The 23,442-nt window shown below is 40.8% G+C and overlaps 1 protein-coding gene and 1 long non-coding RNA gene across 13 annotated transcripts in view; one reads left to right on the forward strand and one right to left on the reverse strand.

Annotated features, from left to right (window-relative positions):
* Window positions 1-23,442, reverse strand: part of SLIT2 (slit guidance ligand 2) — a 455,778-nt gene that overhangs the window by 137,411 nt on the left and 294,925 nt on the right. For all 12 annotated transcript variants that reach the window (XM_073001077.2, XM_078394061.1, XM_073001083.2 and 9 more), the window contains 5 exons: window positions 13,127-13,198; window positions 12,442-12,513; window positions 7,480-7,551; window positions 982-1,125; window positions 679-842 (listed from right to left, as the gene is read on the reverse strand). In XM_073001077.2, the coding sequence (XP_072857178.2) occupies window positions 679-842; window positions 982-1,125; window positions 7,480-7,551; window positions 12,442-12,513; window positions 13,127-13,198 (524 nt within the window). The remainder of the gene's footprint in view (window positions 1-678; window positions 843-981; window positions 1,126-7,479; window positions 7,552-12,441; window positions 12,514-13,126; window positions 13,199-23,442) is intronic.
* On the forward strand, window positions 119-23,001 carry LOC144589444 (uncharacterized). The gene is made up of 2 exons (XR_013545540.1): window positions 119-208; window positions 22,921-23,001. It is a non-coding gene; the product is annotated as an uncharacterized LOC144589444 (long non-coding RNA).

A 23,442-nucleotide genomic window follows, 5' to 3' on the forward strand; every position in this document is an offset into this window, starting at 1 on the left:
TCTATTAGATTGAGTATGGGCTATCGTTAAATACAGGTAATTGTGAGAAAAAAAATGTGTATTGATACAGTACAGTTATAAGTATATCTGCAGCCAAGATCAATTGTTCTGTTCCAGTATTTACACTAAGGACAGAGTTAATGGCAGAATATGAAATGCACCTGGAGCAGCTGGACACCAGATGACAGAAGTTAGGCTTTAGAAACAAGTAAGTAGGAAATGGAATAAGATTAGAAAAAGCAAGCTGTACATTTCAGCATTATATAAGCTTCCCTGTTTAATATGAATGTCATGTTTTAACATTCTGTGGGCAGATTATATTTTCAAGAATTGTACTCATATCCCAGACATATTTCTTCCTTCTTGTTTTTAAAAAGTAACGGACAAGAGGGAATACTTCAGAACCGTATGACTTAAACAAAAAGCACCATATATTTCATTTCTTTTCACATATTTTGTGTCTTGCAGAGGCACTCGCAAGTGTGTTAACTACAGGAATGTTCCATGATCAAACAGCCTCAGTCCAGTGTTGTCATGATTGCTAAATAATTCAGTCAGAAACCAGGGTGCTTTTTTGGGTTAATGATGTCTGTAACTGCTGCGGGTGGGAGTTTGGAGGAGGGGTTGCTAGTTTTTTGGGAAGTGAAAAGAAAGTAGCAGCTGAGCTAAGGAAATTACCTGAACAGCGAAATTTCTTGCTTTTGATCTGGCCAATCCTTTTGTTTGCTAGACGGCGGGGGCTGGTGCAGCGAGCGCCGCTGGTTTCAATGGGGTTTGTATGGAGATAATCCGCCAGCCACTTCAGATGGCAGTCACAAATAAATGGATTCTGAGCCAAATGCCTTTCAGAAATAAAAAGAAAGACGGTTCTTACATGTTTGTGGTTGGTCTCTGCTGTTCCCAAAGTTTCCCAAGTCTATTTGAGAACAGAAGCAAAAAGCCTGAAGCACAGAACAACAAATGGACAGTTCTAATACATACAGGGTTTGAATAGCTCGTAGTGGGGAAAAGGTGCCCTTCGCAATGGTTTGAAGCTTATTATCATACAGAGAGAGAAGGTTCAAGTTGTGCAGGTCTTGGAAAGCATCTACTCGCAGACAGTTGATCTTGTTTGCATTTAACAATCTGTAAAACCAAAGATAATTACAAAACAGAATAACAGTTAGTTTACTCTTATTAAACTAAGTGGTTTCACAAGCTTTACTTCAGCTAGGTTTCTTTCCTTTTTAAAAAGAATTTCACATAATATACCTAATCAACTCAGGTGCCACATTTCTGCACTTGTGATATAACTAGTTCCTTAAAATAAATAAAATTTAAGGAAAAATGCTCATACATCAGGGTGTTTAAAATATAAAGCCAAAAAAATTAGCTAGGAAGCCACTGGTTGTATTCAGTTTACTTTAAAAAAAATACACAGACCCAAAGCCCCAGTGAGCCCTTTCCTTCCACCACTGCAGGCAAAATAAGACTTTTCTGCTTGCATTTCAAATTTCTGTTTGCAATGTAGTATCCCAGTTGAACTCCAAACTGTAGTCTTAACCATGATAAATTGCAACATTATGGCTTCCCAATGGTTTGAAGTATATGGTGCAATCCTTAGGGTTCTGATGTAAGGGTTGGGTGGTTTCGGGTCAGGAAATTACACTGCAACTCAGACAACACTCTTTAGCATGATTAAGCTATTTCAATTTAAAAGGAAATATTGTTTCCTTTGAAAGGGAAAGACTTCTGAAGACTGTTAAGGCCGTCCCTTTAGAAAAACTGCTTAACCGAACACTTCCTTGGAGTGCAGGGCCTTTCTTTCTAATTGTTGCTTATCAGGGATAATTTCTAAGGTTTTTGTTTTGTTTTTTGTTTTAAACTTGCTGTCAAAGCACTGCTGATTCACTATGCCGGTTAGCAAACATTACAAGCAATGGGACACTTCTGTCTTGGTTCCTTCCCACAAACTAAGAAGATTTACAGAAATCTTCCTATTTCTTAAAATTGTTAAGCAGCAGTATAGGAAGCTTTCCCTTCTAAATCTTCCTAGCCTTTGAAAAAGAATTGAGAAGTAGCCCATTATTTTAAATATCTGCTAATCAGCAATGCTTTGACAGAAGTTACCCCCCAAAAAAGCCTCTCACAATATCACTAATAACCTTAGCAACTATTGAAAAGAAATGCCCTGTCCTCCTAAGGAGAGTTCAAAGGAAATGCCAATTAAATTGCTTCTCCAAAAGGACAGCTGGGCAGAGACTTTGGGGTGATTCAAGAGATTGCACGTGATCAAACTGAACCAAAATGGAGTGAACCTGTCCACATCTAAGAAACAGTGGCCCCTGAAAGAGACCTAGAAAAGTGCAGGTAGGGGATGGGCTGGTTAAGTCTACTAAAAGTGCTATCTGATCATTAGAAGCAAACCAGACCATCCCTGCAGCAGACTCAGCAGTAGGCTACATGCTTGTGTAGTCAACCACATAGTCTAGAACAGCAATGAAAGTTTCCAAACTCTTGCTGTAGCAACAGTAGAGAAGAGGGAGAGTATAAACGTGATGGTTGGTATGCCTAATTCTCATAATGATATAGATAAGGATAAATATGTCCAAAACAGATCACTGTGGAAATGCTATAAATTCCCATCTGGACAGTAGGCAACTTTCAGTCTTGAGAGGCTATGGTAACGTGCTTTGAATAGAGGTCTTGGAACACCATCTATTGTGGCTGAGAAGGCCAATTCGAGAGTGACAATCCCTTGACAAATACAATCTGTCCCCTGTCCAGCTCCCTCATTTTCCTGGTTTTGGGACTGCCTCTTTGCATCTGCCTGCTGGACAAATGTCTCTTCAAAATGGGAGAGGCCATCTGAGTGTTCAGCCTGCCTCTGAACACTCAAATGTCCAGGTTTCCTATCTGTTGAAGTCTATTCCTAAGGCCTTCAGATCTCACTTGCAGATATCCTTGTATTGTAGCTGTGGGGAGGTTTCCGTGCACGAATTCTCCATGCAGGAGACCTTTCGGAATCCAACCATCAGCCATTTTGACCACATGCCTGAGCCAACGCAGATGTTGTTTCAGAAATGTATACATGCTAACAATTCCAGCTCGTTCGAGGACTACTCTAGGATGCATTTCAGCTGGACTTTGGTCTTCGCTCTCAATCTAGAGAGATTAACAAGCTTTCAATTTGATCTAGTCCGGAGATAGACACATTCTGTTGCACTTCCAAAAGCGTGCTTCAGCATGACAGCAAAAAAGATCTCAAACAGAGTTGGCATGAGGACACAGCCCTATTTCATTCCGCTTCGGATGTCAAAGGGATCTGATGTTGAGCCATCAAAAACTACAGTGGCCTTCATTTCCTCATGAAATGATCTGATGAGGTTAAGGAGTCAAGGTGGACATCCAATCTAGGGAAGTATTTTAAAAAGGCCGTCACTGCTAACAAAATCAAAGGCCTTTGTAAGATCTATGAAGGCCACAAAGAGTGGCTGCTGCTGTTCCCTACATTTCTCCTGCAACTGTCTGAGGGAAAATACCAGGCTTTCACGCGAATTGAGTCCAGTGTTGCTCCTATTTGGAGATGGTCTGAGATGGTATCAGGCTGGACTTATTCTTGTTGATTTTTAACTCGAGTCTCTTTAGGGTGTAGAGGGTGAAGATTGTGGCAGAGACTGCCTTGTGGTAGGATTTTGCCACTAGGAGCCAGTCATCTATATAGGGAATTTTTTATCCCCTTGGTACGGAGGTATGTCACGACCGGTGCCATGTATTTTGTGAATGTCCTGGGGGCTGTGGAGAGCCTGAATGGGAGAGCGGTGAATTGATAGGTATTGTGGTAGAACCGGAACCAAGGAATTTTTGATGGGTGGATGGAGATGTGGAAGTAGGCGACCTGTAAATCTATGGTGACAAACCAGTTTCCCTGAGACAAAAGAGGGAGAATGGAGTCAAGAGTCAGCATATGGAATTTCTTGTAGAAGATGTATTGGTTGAGGTCTCTGAGGTTCATGATGGGCCTTATGCTGCCATCTTTCTTGGGGACTGCAAAGTAGCATGAGAAGAAATCCTCGCTGGAGTCAGAGGATGGTACTCTGGTTATGGCCTCCTTGGATAGGAGTGCTGAGATTTCCAAATGCAGTGGCATGGAAAAGGGAGTTGTTTTGACTGAGTTTGATGGCTGGGTTTCTGAAAATTCGATCAGATAGCCCTTTTCAATGATATTAAGGACCCACTTGTCGGTAGTGATGGTTTGCCATTCTTGGAGGAATGGGAACAGTCTGGTGGTGCAAAAAGAATTAGGAGAGATGCTTACCCCTGTGCTGAGTCTTGCGAAATGACTGCTTGGGGCTGCGAAAGTGTTGCTGCTTGAACAGCGGAGTGGTGGACTGTTGAGTCTGATAAGTCCGGTCCTGCTGTTGTTTGCTGTACCAAAAGGGTTGGCACTGAGTGGAAGATTGGCACTGAGGATTATTGTATGCCTGTTTCTGGTACCTATACGGTTGGTATGGTACATAAAACTTCGCTGTCTTTCTCATTTTATGGATATTTTCCATGATTTCATCAGTCTTGGAATTGAATAGTCCAATCGCGTCGAAGGGTAGATCCTCAATTTTTGTTTTAGTGTCATCGAGGATATTGGCGGTTCTGAGCCATGCATGGCATCTGACAGCTATCACCGTTAACATGGATTTAGAGGCAGTGTCTGCCTTGTGTTTTGCAGCAAATCTCTGTTGTCTGACCAGGGTATTAGCCTCTTCGTAAACACTGAGAGCTTCTGTTTTAGAAGGATCAGGTAAAGTTTGTACCATAGGGATTATTTTGTCCCAAAGATGCTTTTGGTAGGCTCCCATGGCCGCTGGATAGTTGGCTATTGTGATCAAAAGGGCAGCGGAGGCATAAAGCTTCTTGCCCAAATTGTCCTATTTCCTAACCTCTTTATCAATGGGTGTAGCTGACGATTGGGTACGAGATCTGTATTGAGTGGCTTCAACCACGATGGAGTTGGGTGATGGATGATTAGTGAGGAATTCAGAGTCTGACCCATAAGTTTTATAGTGATGCTCTATTTTGCAAGGGACTTGAGCCATCAAGGGTGATTTGTCCCATGAAGTTTTAATCAGTTCGAAGAGGGCTGGAATAAGGCTTAGACTAGGAGGGGAGGCTTTGTCCTGCTCGTGTTGGACTAAGTCCTTTTCATGTTGCGGGATCTGGTACAATGTGGATCACAGACTACTTTACCAGATCTGTGCCACAAGATTACACTGTGAATTAACTCCTATTACTGAATGAAGTGGAACTGGAGCAGAATACCAGGAGTACTTTGTCATGGCCCTCTCCACCTTTAAGTATATATAGGAATATATAGGGTTTTTTTTCCAGAATGGTAAAAAAACTTCTCTTGAAATGGTATTATTACACAAAAAGTATATGCATGAAATAGGCAAAATGCTAACTCTGATTGAATGGGAAATAATGCATTTTAGGGCCCGAGCACATCAGTCAAAATTTCCCTATTTATATCCCAGCTAGATTGTAACACAAATTTCTGGCTGTGTAACTGGGAAACATTTCCCTCTCATTGGAGGGTTGTGTTGTTTTGTTCCCATGATGTGTTGAAACATTCCTTACCAGTATCACATGTGTAAACATCAGTCCCTCTGGGGAAAACAGAGGAGAGTGGCCAGGACCAAGGCACCACCTCAAAGAACGGGGCTTGCGCTGTGGGATTTGGTTCAGGGATGGTGGTTGGAGTATGCCCAGCCTTTCTCAGCTGTGGAAAGTAAGGAAACTGAGAACAGAGAGAGTGACCAGGATCAAGGTGCCACCTTCAAGAAGTGCACCCATTCTGTAGGGCTCAGCACAGGGATGATAGGTATGCCTGACTTTTGATGGTGGAGGTAGCTAGGTAGGGAAACAGAAGGGAGAGCAGTCAGGACCTAGGCACCATCTTGAAGAGGTGCACCTGCCCTGCAGGGCTTGGTGAATGGGTGGCGATAGGTATGTCCAGTCCTTGCCAGTGGACAGAGGGAGGGAAACGGATAAGGAAAGGTGCCCAGGACCAAGGTACCACTTCAAAGAAGTGCAAAGAAATCAAGGGTTAGGGGCTTTAGCCCTAAAGAAAGCCCTAAGAAATGTCTATGAAGGGCTGCACTGCACCAGGAAACAAGAGAGGAAATAAATTGGTCCCATGGTTTAGCCAGCCATAATGTTATAAAGAGGAAGAAATGAATTGGTAACATTAAAATAAATAGGAATGTTTGCTCCAGTATATATACCATGTGACAGTGATTGTGTGTGTGTGTGTGTGTGTGTGTGTGTGTGTGTGTGTGTGTGTGTGTGTGTGTGTGTGTGTGTGTGTGTGTGTGTGTGTGTGTGTGTGTGTGTGTGTGTGTGTGTTTAAATCACCACATTCAGTTCACCAAACACTTTATTGCTGTTGGATGCCCTTTCCATCCTATGCTGTTGCTTCCTCATAGTCTCCAGTCTCATTTGCCCACATTGTTGTTTAACCTGATATGCAAATTTTGTCTCCATGATTCATTATATCAGATGTAGCACTGTTACACTACTAATAAAGTCACACAATAAGTGGCTGTGCAGGCAAATGAGACCAAATACTGTGAGGACAAAAAAAGATGGAAAATGGCAATGAAAAAGGCAGAAAGGGGGGGGGAAAGCCAGGAATGTTCTTGCTATAAACATGTGCCAAGTGTGCTGTCAAAATAGCCTAAATATTATAACTAGAGATGAGGGTATTCATATTCATATATGACTATAAATACCCCCACACAGCTGGACATAATGAGGTGCCAGACCCTTGGGCCAGACCGTCCACTCATGTGTCCACTGCCTGCTCTGTTCTCCCTCGCAATTGCTCTGGAACTCCTGGTCATCTAGCCACTCCTGGCAGAAGGAGGGAAGATGAGTCTCTGTGAAAGGCTGACGAGTGGATAGCGGACCAGGAACTCCGGACTGATTGGAAAGGACAGCAGAGCCAGTGGCAGCGGTGGACACATGAGTGGACCTTTGTTACATCCAAATGCTATATCCATCTCTAATTATAACCAAGTAAGTTGATCCACTTGAAATAAATCAGAAAGGATGGAAAAACATATGAAAGGAGTCCTTTTACACAGCATAAAAATCAACAGATCAGCTTTCCGAATTCTCCAAGTATATGTATATGTGCATATGTATATGTATATATGGAAACAACTAACCAAAGCAGGGGAAAAAATCAATGTTTAACACTTAAAAAAAACAAAAATAAATCCATGCAAGAAATATATTTAAGAAAGAAGTTCACTTATTGGGGATGAGAAGTGACAAGAATACTACTATGCATGAAAAGATAATAAAAAGCTTCATGTTCAAAAGATTTACATTCCCTGGTACGAAATGTTTCTTTACTCTCTGATATAAGCCATATTTAATCCAAAAAATCCTTTCTCAGTGAACAACGTTATGGTCAGATTTTGATAAATAAACACTCACAGCAATTGCAGAGAGAAAAGCCCTTCAAAAAGGCCTTTGGGAAGTTCTGTGATTTTGTTTCCATAGAGAACCCTGTAAAAATAAACCAGAAGAGTGATTGTTCGGAGAAACAAATCAATTTATTTAGAGTTCCTCTAAAACCACATGCCATTGACTCATGTATAACAAAGACACCAGAGCTGGAACACAGAATTATACTCTAAACAGCACTACTATATCAGCTAGTTCTCTACAACCAGTAGTTTTCCACAGTGGCATTCATGTTAATCTCCTTTTGTTTTGCATTGTTCTAGTCAATTCCAATTAAGGCACCACAATCTTTTTATTGGTATTTTCTAAACAATGTAATTAGTACCCAACTAAGCTTTATAGGAGCATACAAAATGCTTTGCAAAAATGGATCTCTGCAAGATAATAAAAATAAAAATAAACTGTGCAATAGATAGATCAGAACAAATGTGTTTACAATACTTAAATTGCTTTGCAAAGATGAACATACATGAACAGCTCTTAGATTTTCACGTCAAAAAATAGCAACATAATTGTCTACAGGACTTTACCTCTTGGTTTCTCCTTTTACACCAGGCTAGGTATAAAATAGCAATAGAATAATGCAACTCAAACTGGTCATGCACAACGTATGACTGAACAAACTATCTCACCAGCAATTAAAAGCAAGTCAATAAGGGCTCAGTAAACATCCCACATGCTGCCAGATTATAATCTAATATAGGGAGAATGCAGTAACATTTAATGGGTGCAACCCTGTTAATAATTTCTCCAATTTCACTCATGTGCTGCATGGAGAGAATCCCTGTCCTGCCTCCCCTTGGAGTGGTAGACTGCTGGAGAAGGCAGGGAGGGGGAGCCCAAGTTCCTGCCCAGATTGGAGTGCTGGTGGAGAAGAAGGACCCCGACAGTGTGTGACACAATGAAGTTCAATGTATTCGTGAAGGCTTTCACGGCCAGGATCTAATGGTTGTTGTGGGTTTTTTTGGGCTCTTTGGCCGTGTTCTGAAGGTTGTTCTTCCTAATGTTTCGCCAGTCTCTGTGGCCAGCATCTTCAGAGGACTGGAGTAGCACAGAGACTGGTGAAACGTTAGGAAGAACAACCTTCAGAACATGGCCAAAGAGCCCGAAAAACCCACAACAACAATGAAGTTCGGTGGCACGGACCAAATTAATTTGAACCCATCTCTAGTAAGAACAGATATTCAAAGATTTCTATAAGGCAGTAACAAAATTTGGCAAATGGCAGACACGTACAGAAATTTCGCAATCCACTATGCATCCAAACACTGGGCATACAGGTCAGGAGCAATCTACTATCTAAGTGATATTCTGATGTGCTCTGTCCAAAATCTGTGACATTCTCTGTTTCTTGTCCTTCATAAAAAGAAAGCATTACTGGAAAGGGGCTTGGGCAAATGGGTGTGACAGGTTTGGGGGAATGTATGCATTCATTTCTGGAACACAGCAGATCTTAATATTATGGTCAAAATCCCAGCAGGCAGTGCTTGGCATCTGCACCATAAAGTGAAAAAAGAGAAGAAAGAAAAAGTTGGGGAGGATGAAAGACAGAACTCATTATGTGACCTACTCAATCAAAGAAGCATTCATCATTCCACAAGAATTCACACACTAAATCCTAACGGTGCAATAGTATTTCAGTAAAGTTTGGTAAATTAAATTGAGAAACAGAAGAAAACTGACCCAGAGGGCAAAAAGGCAGTGACAAGTCTTTCACTTTGCCTTGCAGATTTACAAATGGGCTTCAATTGCCACTGCAAGAGAGTACGTAATGCATCTCATCTGTTGTTAAATAGTCATCTCATCTGAGCCATCTCCAGTGCTTCTGTGGCTGGAGGCTCTAAGGAAGCCTTTGGGCTTTGGGTGGAAGGAAAAGATGTCTCCTTTCATGCGCATTTGCCTACCATGGCAGGGATTCAGATTATCCTCAAGAATGTCCAGTTTTCTCAAATCAGATTAAAGACCAACTTTTTAACCCTATGAAAGCCAATGGAGCAAAAAGCACCTGTTGAGTTGTTGCTCTGTTTCAGGAGTGAATAGCAGCTTTTAGTTCTGCCCAGGTCTTTTCCCGCAAATAGAACAAATACCCTGTTGTTGGCACATATGTCTATTAAATGGACATGTATATTAAATGGAATGCTATGTAAAGGGTTAACCGTTAAGACCATATATTTTACTCTGTTTATCCAATTAGTTTACTCAAAAGAAAACTTACTCCCACATGGAGTATGTGAAATATTTAGTTAAATCCCAATGGTAGGCTAGATACACAAATGACATGGACAATTCTGTACCTAGCCTACTGTAACAGTTGAATTAGTGTCCTCAGAAACTGCTCCCAGTATGGTAATCCTGTTGTAGCAAGAATTGGCATGAAAGGAAAACAAAGGTATGAACTGCTCATGGACAAAATGCCACAGCCTGTCCTGGATATTAAAGAGTTTATTATGTTTTTTTAAAAAATAATATTTTACCCTTACTTTCTACTTAATTAAGAAGGACCCAGCATGGCTTACATAATTCAAAGGCAATATTTAAAGCTTTAAAAACAGTAAGTACACAAATGCTGGAAAGGATCAAACAAATAACACACTAAAATATGGGATACTGAAACAACATCAAAGCACATATAAAACAGTAAGGCACAACACCGATTTAAGAAATCCACTCAGGCAACCAGCCATTAGAGGAAAGATTGCTTAAAGAGAAAGGTCTTTGTCTGCTTGTGGAAGGACAACAAAGATGGGACCAGATTGGCTTCCTGTGGCAGTAAGTTCCAAGGTCTGGGTGCAGCAACAGAGAAGGTCCCCTCTTGTGTCCCCAGCAAACACACCTGATGATCTTAACAGCTGGGCAACCTCATGAAGGGAGACAAAGTCCTTCAGATATTTGGGCCCATAGAACCAGTACTTTGAATTATGCCTAGAAATGGACTGGTGGAAACCAGTGGGGCTGCCATAACAAGGTGATTATATGATCACAGTGACCAGTCCCAGTTAGCAATATGGCAGCCACGTTTTGGACTCACTGGGTTTTCCGAACAATTCCAAAGGAAGCCACATGTACAGCATGACACAGTAACCAGTTTTGCTTTGATGATACTATAAACAACAATATCTGCCATGAACTTTCCCCTTTAATTATATCATCTTGAATAAAAAAGTATTTGTGGCATTTCTCCTAGGAATGGGACTCTCCCCAATTTCTTGAAATGGAACTATTTCCATTTCAGACCCTCAGCATCATCTAGCATTTTCTGGAGTTTCTAAATTACTCAAAATAAAACTACAGTTCCAATGTAATCTAACTCTTATTCCGCCTTCTTCCTACAGCTAGGAGCACACTAAGCATTTAGGAGCCTTGTGCCATTGTAGAACAACACTGTTGTATTTTGGAAGCTTGTCCAAGAAGGGAAGTATACTGATTCTGTTTACCTGCTGTGTCTATTTACCTGATGCATATCCAATAAATTAACATTATTCTTTCATGCCTAAAGCTTGGTTTCTTCCCAAATGCTTTAGAATTTGAATGACTGAAGCTTTGACTATAGTAAACGGTCAGTTTTAATTCACCCATGGTTCTTTAATTCTCTTCTGAAGAATACAAGATTGGCCCATTCCCTCTTGTCCTTCTACCAGCAGGCAAATACCTTTTTACTCCAGTAAGCTTTTTGTAACTGACTGAGTTTTGAGGAAAGTGTCTTTAAAACTGATGCTGTACTCTTCCACTTCCTTTTTTAACCGATTTTAAAATGTTTTAATTAAAGTGTTTTAACATTATAGCTTAATTGGTTCTTTTAACATTATACCGTCAGCTAGGATCACTCTCCACGTGAGGAAAGTACAGGAGGAGAGGAGCTTCTTTACTACAAATATTTACAAATACCAACCTAGAGTGCACAACTTTGCTCCTTCTACTTCCCTGTACAAGGACTGGGAGTAGGAGTATCAGGATCTCAGCCATTACTTATAGAGGTTAGCTGAGCCCTGCGATTTGTACTCAGCCCAAATCTGCAGTCCTTAACTGGGAGTGGTCAACTTCACATTCAACTCTCTCTCAAAACAGAGACAGAAGAGGACACATGGGGAATCCCTATGGATACTTCTAGTCACTAATCAGAAGTAACAGTGAGAATTTATCTTCCTGGTGGGACTTTAAAAGGAAGTGAAGGGACGCAGGGTCTCCATAGGCCAGAGGTTCACCTCTCTCCACTGATCAAAACTGTTAAGTATTTGGCACAGTGTGTTCCAAACTGACTGGATAGTTTAGTGAATTGGATATCAAGCTGTGCAGCCATAGGCTGAGAATTTAATTCCTCAATATGCTTCCCAGAACAGCCAACCTGTGTAGCTTCTGGGAAGCCGCACATTCTCAGAACATCCACAGCAGAAGAGAATGGTAAACTTCTGAGTACTCTGTACTAAGAAAACACTGGACAGGGTTGCCTTGTCAGAATTGACTTCGTGGCACATAATTATTATTAATTACAGCAGATCCCACTGTGTGGCTGAGTATATATATTTGAACACACACACACACACACATGTCCTTTGAGATGGTGTATAACTAAAAAATATCAACAAATATATCAGTACATATATTTGTATCTATCTAGTTCTACTCTACTCAATATAAACTTGTTATGTGTGAGTTACTATATGGCATTACGGTGAGCTCCCTGGGAAACATTTTGCAGGGGAGCCCTGCAACATTGCTGAATGAAAAGCACCTTTGTTCTGATCTGAGCTCTCTTAATGATGTTTGGTGTCACTGAAATTATGTCACGATGTCAGCGCTAATAATTTAAATGACCAATGATACCAGCACACGTTGCTTTCAAAACCAGACATCCTCTTTGCCGCCTCCCACCGCATTCTCCTACGAAGACACTGAATTTTGCATTTCTTAGGAGAGAACAGTATGGATACTTACAGGGAATTTAAGGACCGCAGGCCCTGGAAAGAATCTGGTGCTGCCTCTGAAATCTGATTATTGCTCAAATCACTAAAATGAGAAGTAAGATCATAATGTATTAATTCAGATGCATGCTTCATGCTGTTAGGCTTCATTATCAAAGAAAGCAAGCTATTTATTTAAATCTTCTAATACACAGCATTATAATTTATAATTATAGTATTTATAATTATTGAGACAATTATAAAATCTAACCAAACAGTTTTTCACAGTACGAAAACACTTATAGTTCAACATGCTACCCCTTCCAGAAATAATTGCTTAAATGTGTACAATAATTTGAAACGTTAATGCATTTTCTATATTTGGGATAAGATCAGATTGTGTGGGGACAATATATCACACTGCAAATGGCATTTCACAGCTATGCTATGCCTTAAAAATAGATTTTAGAAGACTATTTTGTGAACTTTCCTATTTACATATTCATATGAATTTGTGCTGATATGTTGTCATAAATGTCAGTTATTAACATGACAAAGAATTTATGTGGACCCAGCAATCAAACAGAGCCATATCAACTAATCTGTCAGCTGTCAGCCATTCTTGAGTATTCATACATTGATGGAAGTTATTTTGAATAAAACATGACCTGTTTTTTATCCAAATGTTTTTACACAGATTCAAAATATTTCTCACTCACATTCTTCTGAGCTTTTTATATGGTGAGAAAGCTCCAGGGGGGATGGCCTTGATTGAATTTTGCTCCAACCGTCTAGCAAAGAAAAAAACAAATTGAGTACTCTAAAACATAAAACAAGCGGGCAATCTTAAATGTTTGTAATTCATGTCAGTATCGATGAGAAGAAATGCACTTTAAACATGTAGATAGGGATTTTCCTCCTACCATAGTGAAAGATTATGACATGGGAATCAAACACCAGCAATTGTTTTCATTTTTAAACACTGAAGAAACATTATATAATTTTGACATGCAGGTAATGAGTGATAGTTTAAATTAAGCACCAATCAGATTTTACAGATGGTGTAATATATGGAATATTCTGTATAACATCCAGCAAGAATAGCAAAAAACATGAATATCTTACAGTTCTTATCATAGGGTTTCAGTTTCATGTAAGACTAGAGTAAAAGGTTCAAGCAAGCAATAGGTTATATGGGTCTCATAAAGTTACTCTTGTCCAACTACTATAACAAAACTGAAGTTTCTCCTTTCAAATGAAAAAGCAGAATTCCCTTTCTTCCTGTAATGACCCAGTACAGTCTCTGATCGGTCTCTTGTCATCTGGGTGACTACAGAGTTGTATTTTGAGAGTGAGGGATTTGCTGCCCTATTGGTAAGGTTGGGTCACATGAGAATGACATACATGGGGAGAGGAGAGAAGAATTGGGAGACATGTCTCGGCTGTTTTATGTTTACTTCTGCCCAGGGGAGCAGATGGAAGTTATATGTATGCTCAGTGTGGGCGGGTCTGTACTTGTTCAGGAAGATATATGAATGGGCAGGTTGTAGGTCTTCCAGAAGCAAATTTCTGTGTCCTCTAATTATCAACACCCCAGGAAAAAGCCCCATTCTCTCACCTCCAGGTGTGGCTCTGGGTAGCTGTTGTAAGCAGCCCCGTATCTCCAAAGAGATTTATGGGGGTGCTGGAAATTGGGACGAGTAAGAAAACCAGACAAACCTCTAACTGCTGAGCAGAGCCAATTGAACTCAGCCAAGTTCTGTCTAAATTTTCTTACTCAGAGGCCAATCTCCTTATTAAGAAAGCAACACAGTCATAACCATGAGATATACTCAGAATGATTTGGCTCTGAAAGTTTGGTAGCAAACCCACGTGGCCAATTAGACATTCAGCTAGTCTGTTCAAGAAACAATGCTTCTAGTTAGAAATCAATCATTACTATTTTATTAAAAAGAATTACTTTAGAAAAGGTTTCAGTTGATAGTACAATAAGTCAGTAGGTACATTTTCATTCAAGACCAACGGAACACACCACTCCCCCACTCCAGCTAAAAAAATAAAGAAATGAAACTATGCTAACTAACAAAAAGCATAAATCATCCATCTCACGTGTCTTGGGTCTTCAAAGGCTGATGCTAGATGAAAACCAGTCCATTATGGGAAAAGCACGTGTCTGCCCCTTTCTCAGGCAAACTCCATCTTTCGCCCTCTCCTCCTCTTCCTTCTTCTTCCCAGAATGCCTACTGGGCCTTGTTGTCCCGCCCAACTTTCTCATGGGGCTTCAGTTGTTTTCATACTTTGTGGCAGAATTATTTTGACTACGAAATTCTCTGCTCTCTGCTCATCTTAGCAACGAGATAACCAGAGAGCGAAGCTTCTCTGAAACAGCATATAAAACTTTCCTACTACAGAACAGACTTTAAATCAAAATGGATGCTATTGGGACAATCTTAGGACTACATATCCCATTCTAATACACATAAAAACACAAATCATCACATGCCCCCCCTGATTATCGTTAAAATTCAGAGCAGTTAATCTGATCTAATTTTAAGAAATCAAGCAAAAGTAACTAAAAAGTAATTCAAAGTAATTAACTGGTTACATCTCAGAATTCAACTACAGATTTAACTATTACAATACTGAAACATAGCACACTGTTGAATACATTGTTTCAACGTTCAGGTTCATAAGAATCTTCACAGTACATTCTAGAAAGACCATCTGCCACTACATTCAATTTTCCAGGAATGTGTTGAACTTCAAAATCAAAATCTTGCAATGCTAGACTCCATCTCAACAATTTTTGGTTGTGAGATTTCATCTTCTGCAACCAAACTAAAGCTCTGTGATCTGTTTGGAGTGTAAACTTACGACCCCATAGGTAAGGTCGAAGTAAATTGAGAGACCAAAATATAGAAAGAGCTTCTTTTTCAGGTACTGCGTAACTTCTCTCTCTATCCAAGAGTTTTCTAGAGAAGTATGAGATAGGGTAAAGGTTCCCATCTTCTCCTTGCTGTAACAAAACAGCTCCCAGTCCTAATTCAGAAGCATCAGTTTGTAAAATGAATGGTTTGTCAAAATCAGGGGATTTCAGTATAGGTGCATCCATAATCTTAGCTTTTAAAGCTTCAAAGGCACCTTGACACTCTGGTGTCCACTTTACCTTGACAGGCTGTCTCTTCCTAGTGAGCTCTGTCAGAGGTGAAGCCAAATGACTGAAATCAGGAATGAATTTTCTGTAGTAGCCAACTAGGCCCAAAAACGAGCGTACCTGTTTCTTAGTTTTTGGAATAGGCCAATCATTAATAGATTGTACTTTAGCTTGCAAAGTCTGAATTTCTCCTTGCCCAATCAAATGACCTAAGTACATGACTTTTCCTTGCATCCACTGACACTTGCTGGCTTTGACTGTCAGTCCTGCTTGTTGAAGTCTGGACAAAACAGTTTCAATGTGAGACATGTGAGAATCAAAATCAGAACTGAAAATGGCAACATCATCAAGATAAGCACTTGCAAAAGGTAAACCTTGTAAAAGTTTATCTATCATCCTTTGAAATGACGCCCCTGCATTCTTCAAACCAAATGGCAATCTGCGGAAACGGAAAGTTCCCACGTGCGTGATGAAAGCGGTCTTATCTCGTGAATCTTCAGCTAAATCAAGCTGCCAATAAGCATTCTTTAGATCGAGAATGCTGATAAACTTAGCCTTTGAAAGATGTTCAATTAAATCATCCATTCTAGGCAATGGGTATGGATCTGGAACAGTAACACTGTTTAACTTTCTGTAATCAACACAAAATCTTACTTCCTCGAGAATTTCACCCAAAGCATTACGTTTTGGCACCAGAACCACCGGAGAAGCCCAAGGGGAGAATGACGGTTCAATCACCCCCAAAGATAACATCTTTTGTATCTCTTGTTCAATTTGGATAGCATGATTACCAATTGCTCTATATGGGCTAGACCGGATGGGCTGGGCGTTGTTCTCAGTAGTTATCACATGACTGATCAATTTGGTGTAACCTGGTTTATCTGAAAACACATCTTGGTATTGTTCTAAAATTTGAAACAACCTTTCTTTCTGATCAACGGTACCTGTTAAAACAAGATTATCAGACCAGGTACCTGCATCTTGCAATTCAGATAACATATCAATAGGTTCATTTGCAGCATGAAAATATTCAGCATGACATTGAAAAACCATTGCAGATCTATCTTTGTACAGTTTCAAACTATTGACATGGTAAAGAACAGGTTTCTTATTAGAATCCAACATTTTGACAAGATAATTGACATTTCCCAATTTTTGAACAATTTCACCTGGACCTTCCCAGACAACTTCTAGCTTAGAAGGTCTGAGTGGGTTCAGAACAAGTACCAAATCACCCACAGAAAATTCCCTGTGTCTGGATCTCTTGTCGTGGAAGAACTTCTGACTTGCTTGAGCGTCCAACAAATTGTCTCTGGCTAACTCCTGGACAGCCAAGAGTTTCTCTTGAAGTTTTCTAACAAAATCAGCAACTGGCACAGTACTACTTTTAACCACACCTTCCCAATCGGATTTCAGGAAGTCCAATGGTCCTTGTAGATTTCTTCCAAACACCACCTCACTTGGAGAAAAGCCACCTAGTGAAGAATGAGCTGAGCTACGGTAAGCAAACAAAGCAAAAGGCAAAAGCTCATCCCAAATGTTTCCATATTCTTGGGTCAAAGTTTTAATCATCCTAAGCAAAGTTTGTTGACCTCTTTCCACCATACCATGCGATTGAGGATGATGAGCCGTGCTAAAACTGATGGTTATTCCACTTATCTCGCAGATCTTACGCATAAGTTCACTTGTAAAGGCTCCTGCTTGATCACAAATTATTTTGGATGGTACTCCAATACGCGAGCACAAGTCCACAATAATTCTAGCTATGGTGGTAGCTGTCAGGTTGCTAATAGCGTAAGCCTCGATCCACCTACTGGCAGAACAGATGAAAGAAATGATGTATTTCTTCTTAGATTTAGTAGGAACAAAAGGTCCTAGCACATCCATTTGCAAACACTGGAACACTTGGTCAGGAATTTCCATAATCTGCATTTCGGCCTTTACCTTGTCAGTTTGATGGCCTGTGCGTTGGCAATAGTCACAAGAACTGACATAGTCCTTTACAGTTTTTGAAATACCAGGCCAGTAAAAATGTTGAGAAATCCTCTTTAGGGTTTTTTGTATTCCCTGGTGCCCACTACTCAGATGGTCATGAGCCATTTCTAGTATTCTCAGTCTATATTCAGTAGGCACGACTAACTGTTGAACAGGTTGGGCATCCAAGTTGGATTTGGGGAAATATTCTCTGTACAAAAGTCCATTTTCTCCCCACAGGAAACTAACTTGCTGATGCGCAGGACGTTCAGCATAGTTGTCTGCTTGTGACCTCAAAGAAGCTAGAGAGGGATCATTAAGTTGCTTCAGTCTAAAGTCCTCTGATCCCTTAGGTATCACCTCCTCCATTTTAGTTTCTGTTGTAGCTGCATTATCAGGTTCGGTCACAAGAGGCTGCTGTTGGGTAAGGTCTCCATCTGAGCTATCCTCAGTGGATTCCTGCTCCCGTTCAGGATCATGCATCTCCCTACTTTGAGATCGCGTAACTACCAACATTGAAGTTGCATTTTGACTCTGCATGTGATCCAAAAAAGCAAGATCATTTCCAAGAAGAAAATCAGGTTTTCCCTCATGGGTTAAAATATGTTTTGCCCCTGACCAGCTCTTATACGAAATTTTGACATAAGCTAAAGGAATAAAACGCTGATCAGTCTCTATAGATCCATAAGTTTTTACTGGACACCTCAGGTTGTTCAAGATTAAGGTGGGGTCTAGAAATCGTTTGCTTATCGAAGAAATGTCGGCACCCGAGTCACGAAAAGCACTTAAAGCCATATCACCTCCAGGTGTGTGAAGAAAAACCACCTCAGAAAATGTGCGGGTTGCCCAGTCCCTTTGCGCAGTTGGTACTATGCAATCAGGATCCATAACAGAAAACCTCTCTCCTGATGCAGTCTCTTTTACAATTTCTGAGGAAATTGAAGCAATTTGTAAGTCCAAAACTCTAGGCACATATTGGTTTACTGCTGCCTGCATTCCACTGGCTTGCGAAGGGGTTACAGTTAGGTTAACTCCTTCCTGACTCTGTGAAGGCACAATGCTTGACTGGTGAGGCACAGAAACTGCATTACTGGCAGCTGGTACTTGCTGAGTTCCTGCTGGCACAGAACTTACATACGCCATCTTGGGTGTGCCTGCTTTAGATCTGCGTGGAGCTGGCACAGGTGTTTTCCTAGCTGGCTCCTTAACTTGGCTAGCTGGCACATTCAACCTTGGGCAATCTCGTCGCAGATGAGAGCCACCACATTCAAAACATTTAAGAGGCGTTTTACCCTGGCTAGGAGCTAGACTCCTGCGTTGCTCAAATGAACTTTGCCTGGGCTCTTGAGGAAAAGACTTTCTAAATTCAGGCTGACTCTGTCTCTTAGGCGCTACTGGTGCAGTCTTTGGCCTAACAGCAGGTTCATGCGTTTTAAAGGAGAGAATTTCATCAGTCTTTAAAGCAAGGGTTTGCAAGTCTTTGTATCCTCTCTCCAACAAAGTACTCCTTATTTCTGAAGGCACTAAATTAAGAAAATGCTCCATGTACAACACAGTTCTTAAATCCGCAAAAGTACTGGCGCCCAAGGAGCTCAACCACTGATCACCTAGATGTTCTATTTTGTCAGCTAGTGCAGAATAACACTCATTAGGCTGCTTTTTCAGTTTTCTAAAGTTCTGCCTCAGTATTTCCGAAGTGAAACCAAATTTTCTCTTTACCACCTCTTTAAAAGTAGGCCAGTCAGGGTCCTCATCAGATAATTTGGCTACCAAGTTGGCAAGTTGCCCAGAACACTGAGTACGCAGTAGCTTGAGGTGCCAGGCCTCCGGTATCTTAAGATCTCGACACGCCTGTTCATATATCGATAAAAATGATAAGATATCATCGCCATCATGGTAGTAAGGTAGATTGCTTCTATCAACACTGGCTATTGAGTTCTTAAACTCTTCTTTTTCCTTCAGCTCATTAACCAAACGCTCCACCTTTGCCTCTCTGTACTGCTTCAATAACTCATCAGCCATGCTCTGATTACGAATGGTTTGAGTGTGACAAGCAACAAAATCAGCAAACATCATTGCTAACTTATCCACTGGTGATAGACTCTTGTTAGGATCAGGACCCACAGCACCGGCTGCTGCTGCTGCTGCTGCTCCTGCTGTCCCATCAGAAATGCCTCTGCCTGGCACTCCCCTCCCTACTGGAGTGCTGGCACCCGCCATTTCCTCTGCCTGATCCATCTGTTGCAACTTAGTCCAAGTCTGATCTGAATCAGATCTAAGTAGATCCTGGACGTCCTGTTCTGGGAGTTTAGCCATTATATCTCCCTTTTGTAATTCCCTTCTCAGTTGTGAAGAATCATAAGTAATCCTTTGCTTAGCTCCACTTGGAGTCAAGACGTCCTGTTCAAGAGCCTCCAAAAGCTCTTGGTGCCAGGGCTTCGTATCTGTACTAACCAAAGGCAGCTTAGCAGATGCACTACCAATTTTAACTTTTCTCTGAGTCACAAACAGCTCTCCAGGCAATTCCAAAAATTCTTCTGCTTCTAAGTGTTGCTCCATATAAGCTGGAACCAACGCAAACGCCGAGCTGACCCAAAAAGTAAAATCTCTCTCTGCCCATGTAGCCGAAACTGTAGGGCGAGAGCAAAGCCATAAAACACTCTGGCAGGAACAGCCCTAAACTGGAGCTTCAGAAGGGCGACCGTTTACTTGCATGAAAATGCCCACTCATTAAACAGCCCAATTAAACAGATTTTAATGTCAGTTAAAACCTAAGCGTTGTTTCTTATCAGACCTCACTGCAGCTAAGTCTTTCCGTAAGATCCTTAGCTGGAAAGAGAAAAGCAATTTGGCTAATTTACAGCCTGTCAGCATGCACGCACTCCCTCAGCCAAGGCTTCCGGAAGAATGCCTGCAGCTTCACTTACAAAGCAAGCACCATAAATCCATAAATCACACTAAAGCACGTGTTCCATCCCACCGCTGCCACCATGTAAGCAGCCCCGTATCTCCAAAGAGATTTATGGGGGTGCTGGAAATTGGGACGAGTAAGAAAACCAGACAAACCTCTAACTGCTGAGCAGAGCCAATTGAACTCAGCCAAGTTCTGTCTAAATTTTCTTACTCAGAGGCCAATCTCCTTATTAAGAAAGCAACACAGTCATAACCATGAGATATACTCAGAATGATTTGGCTCTGAAAGTTTGGTAGCAAACCCACGTGGCCAATTAGACATTCAGCTAGTCTGTTCAAGAAACAATGCTTCTAGTTAGAAATCAATCATTACTATTTTATTAAAAAGAATTACTTTAGAAAAGGTTTCAGTTGATAGTACAATAAGTCAGTAGGTACATTTTCATTCAAGACCAACGGAACACACCACTCCCCCACTCCAGCTAAAAAAATAAAGAAATGAAACTATGCTAACTAACAAAAAGCATAAATCATCCATCTCACGTGTCTTGGGTCTTCAAAGGCTGATGCTAGATGAAAACCAGTCCATTATGGGAAAAGCACGTGTCTGCCCCTTTCTCAGGCAAACTCCATCTTTCGCCCTCTCCTCCTCTTCCTTCTTCTTCCCAGAATGCCTACTGGGCCTTGTTGTCCCGCCCAACTTTCTCATGGGGCTTCAGTTGTTTTCATACTTTGTGGCAGAATTATTTTGACTACGAAATTCTCTGCTCTCTGCTCATCTTAGCAACGAGATAACCAGAGAGCGAAGCTTCTCTGAAACAGCATATAAAACTTTCCTACTACAGAACAGACTTTAAATCAAAATGGATGCTATTGGGACAATCTTAGGACTACATATCCCATTCTAATACACATAAAAACACAAATCATCACAGCTGTATCTTTCATATTGTGAGGAGTCCATCAGAACAATTTGATCTTGTTTGTGGTGGGGTATACCACAACATTATGCTGTTCATGAAGTACAATGTATTATCTCAGACAGCCAAACCTTTCCAATTATAGCAGTAACAGATCCTACATACATTTGACAAAAGGAAATTCTAAACAGATTGCTGAAACTTCCTGACATTCAAGCTGCAAAAAAATTCCCAAAGCAATCACACGAAAAACAATAAAAATACTTCTAAGGTGGCAAGGAAAAAGGAAAAGATCCAAGACAGAGCAAGGAACAGGCAGCAGAAGATTGGGGGTGCTGGGAACTCAAACAAAATAACAAATGTGAAGGGCTGTGAGACAGATGTGATGTTGCAGACACCACTCCCAGAGGTCGACCGCTGGGTAGAAGAGACATGGGGAGTGGGTGCTGCCTTGTTTTATGATGTAGTACATCGCTGTGGTGTTGTCAGTGGTGATCTGTACCATTTTTCCTACAAGAAGGTTCTGAAAGCCTTGCAGGCCTGTATGATGGCTAGTAGCTCCAACTTATTTATGTGAAGCAGTTTTTCTCTGTGATACCATTTGGCGTGGAATGTGAGGGATTTGCAATGAGCCCCCCAGCCAGTGCGACTGGCATCGGTAGTGACATGTATTCATGGGCGAGGCTGTTGGAACAGTCACCCAATAGAAAGGTTGGTATGGGAATGCCACCATTGAAGTTGAGAGGCCAGTTCTGGAATGACTCTTAGGAGAGTGTGGGGAGAGTCTGTTAGTGGATCGAATAGGGCCAGAAACCAGGACTGGAGAGATCTCTTTTTGAGATGCACATATTGTACAACTGACGTCACAGAGGCCATGGTGCCTAGAACTCATTGCACCATTAAGGCAGGTATCAAGGCATGGAGAGTGAAGCTGCAAAGTAAGGTGAAGAGATTTTGTCTTTTTTCTGCAGGGAGGAACACATGAGCTCGTGTGGCGTCTATGAGTACGCCTATGTAATGTCCTGGTATGTTTTAATTTTGATTTCTGTTTGTTGATAGATAGACCAAGAACACAAAGAAAGGTGAAGGTGAAACAGGTTTCTCATCGAGCTTTGGGACGGGAGTGTGCTACAAGGAGCCAGTCATTGATATATGGCAAGATGAGAATGTTTTGAAGTCAGCACTTGGTGAACACTCTCAGAACTGTTGCAAGGCCAAATGGGAGTCTTTTGAATTGGTGTACTCATGATCCAAATTGGAAATGAAGGAATTTTCTGTGTGTGGGATGTATTGCAATATGAAAGTAAGCATCTCTTAGGTCTATGACAATGAACCAGTCATTTTTTCGAAGTAAGGGAAGAACTAATTCTAGAGTAACCATGTGGAATTTAGTGGTGCTGATGTAGTTGTTTAATAATCTTAAATCTAGAATAGGGTGAAAACCCCTGTCTTTCTTTGGGATGGTGAAATAGCGAGAGAAAAACCCGGTATTGTTTTGATAGACGGCTTGTATGGCATCTTTGAGAAGTAAATTCATTATTTTTTCTTGCAGGGGTTGTGACAGAGGAGTAATGCCATCTTTGATAGGGAACTAGATACAAAATCAGAAAAAAACAAGTAAAAAGAAGAAAAGCACAATTCCAAGAAATTTCTTACAACTGGCAGAAGAAATAAATATTGTATATGCATGGAGAACATGTAATCCAAGGACAAGAGACTATACTTTTTACTCTAATAGGCACAAATCATGGTCAAGAATTGATGCTTGCTGGATGTCAGTAAACTTAATGAAAAAATTGGAACAAATAAATATTTTACCCAATACATTTGCAGATCATAATCCAATTTGTTACAAGTAGGTAGCAGACCAAGAGAATTTAATTGGAAGCTGAATATATTACACTTAAAAATGAAGACCTTTTTTAGTGGAATAGCCATAAGATTTTCAGCAAAACAAAAGAGAGTAAGATGGAAAAAATATGAGATTCTGGAAAACAGACTAGCGACAGAGGAGAGCCAGTTGAAACAAAATCCAGCAAATAAAGAACTGATAGAGAAGATAAAATGGGTACAA

This window comes from Pogona vitticeps, chromosome 5 (assembly GCF_051106095.1).
Source record: "Pogona vitticeps strain Pit_001003342236 chromosome 5, PviZW2.1, whole genome shotgun sequence".
NCBI classification, from domain to species: domain Eukaryota; kingdom Metazoa; phylum Chordata; class Lepidosauria; order Squamata; family Agamidae; genus Pogona; species Pogona vitticeps.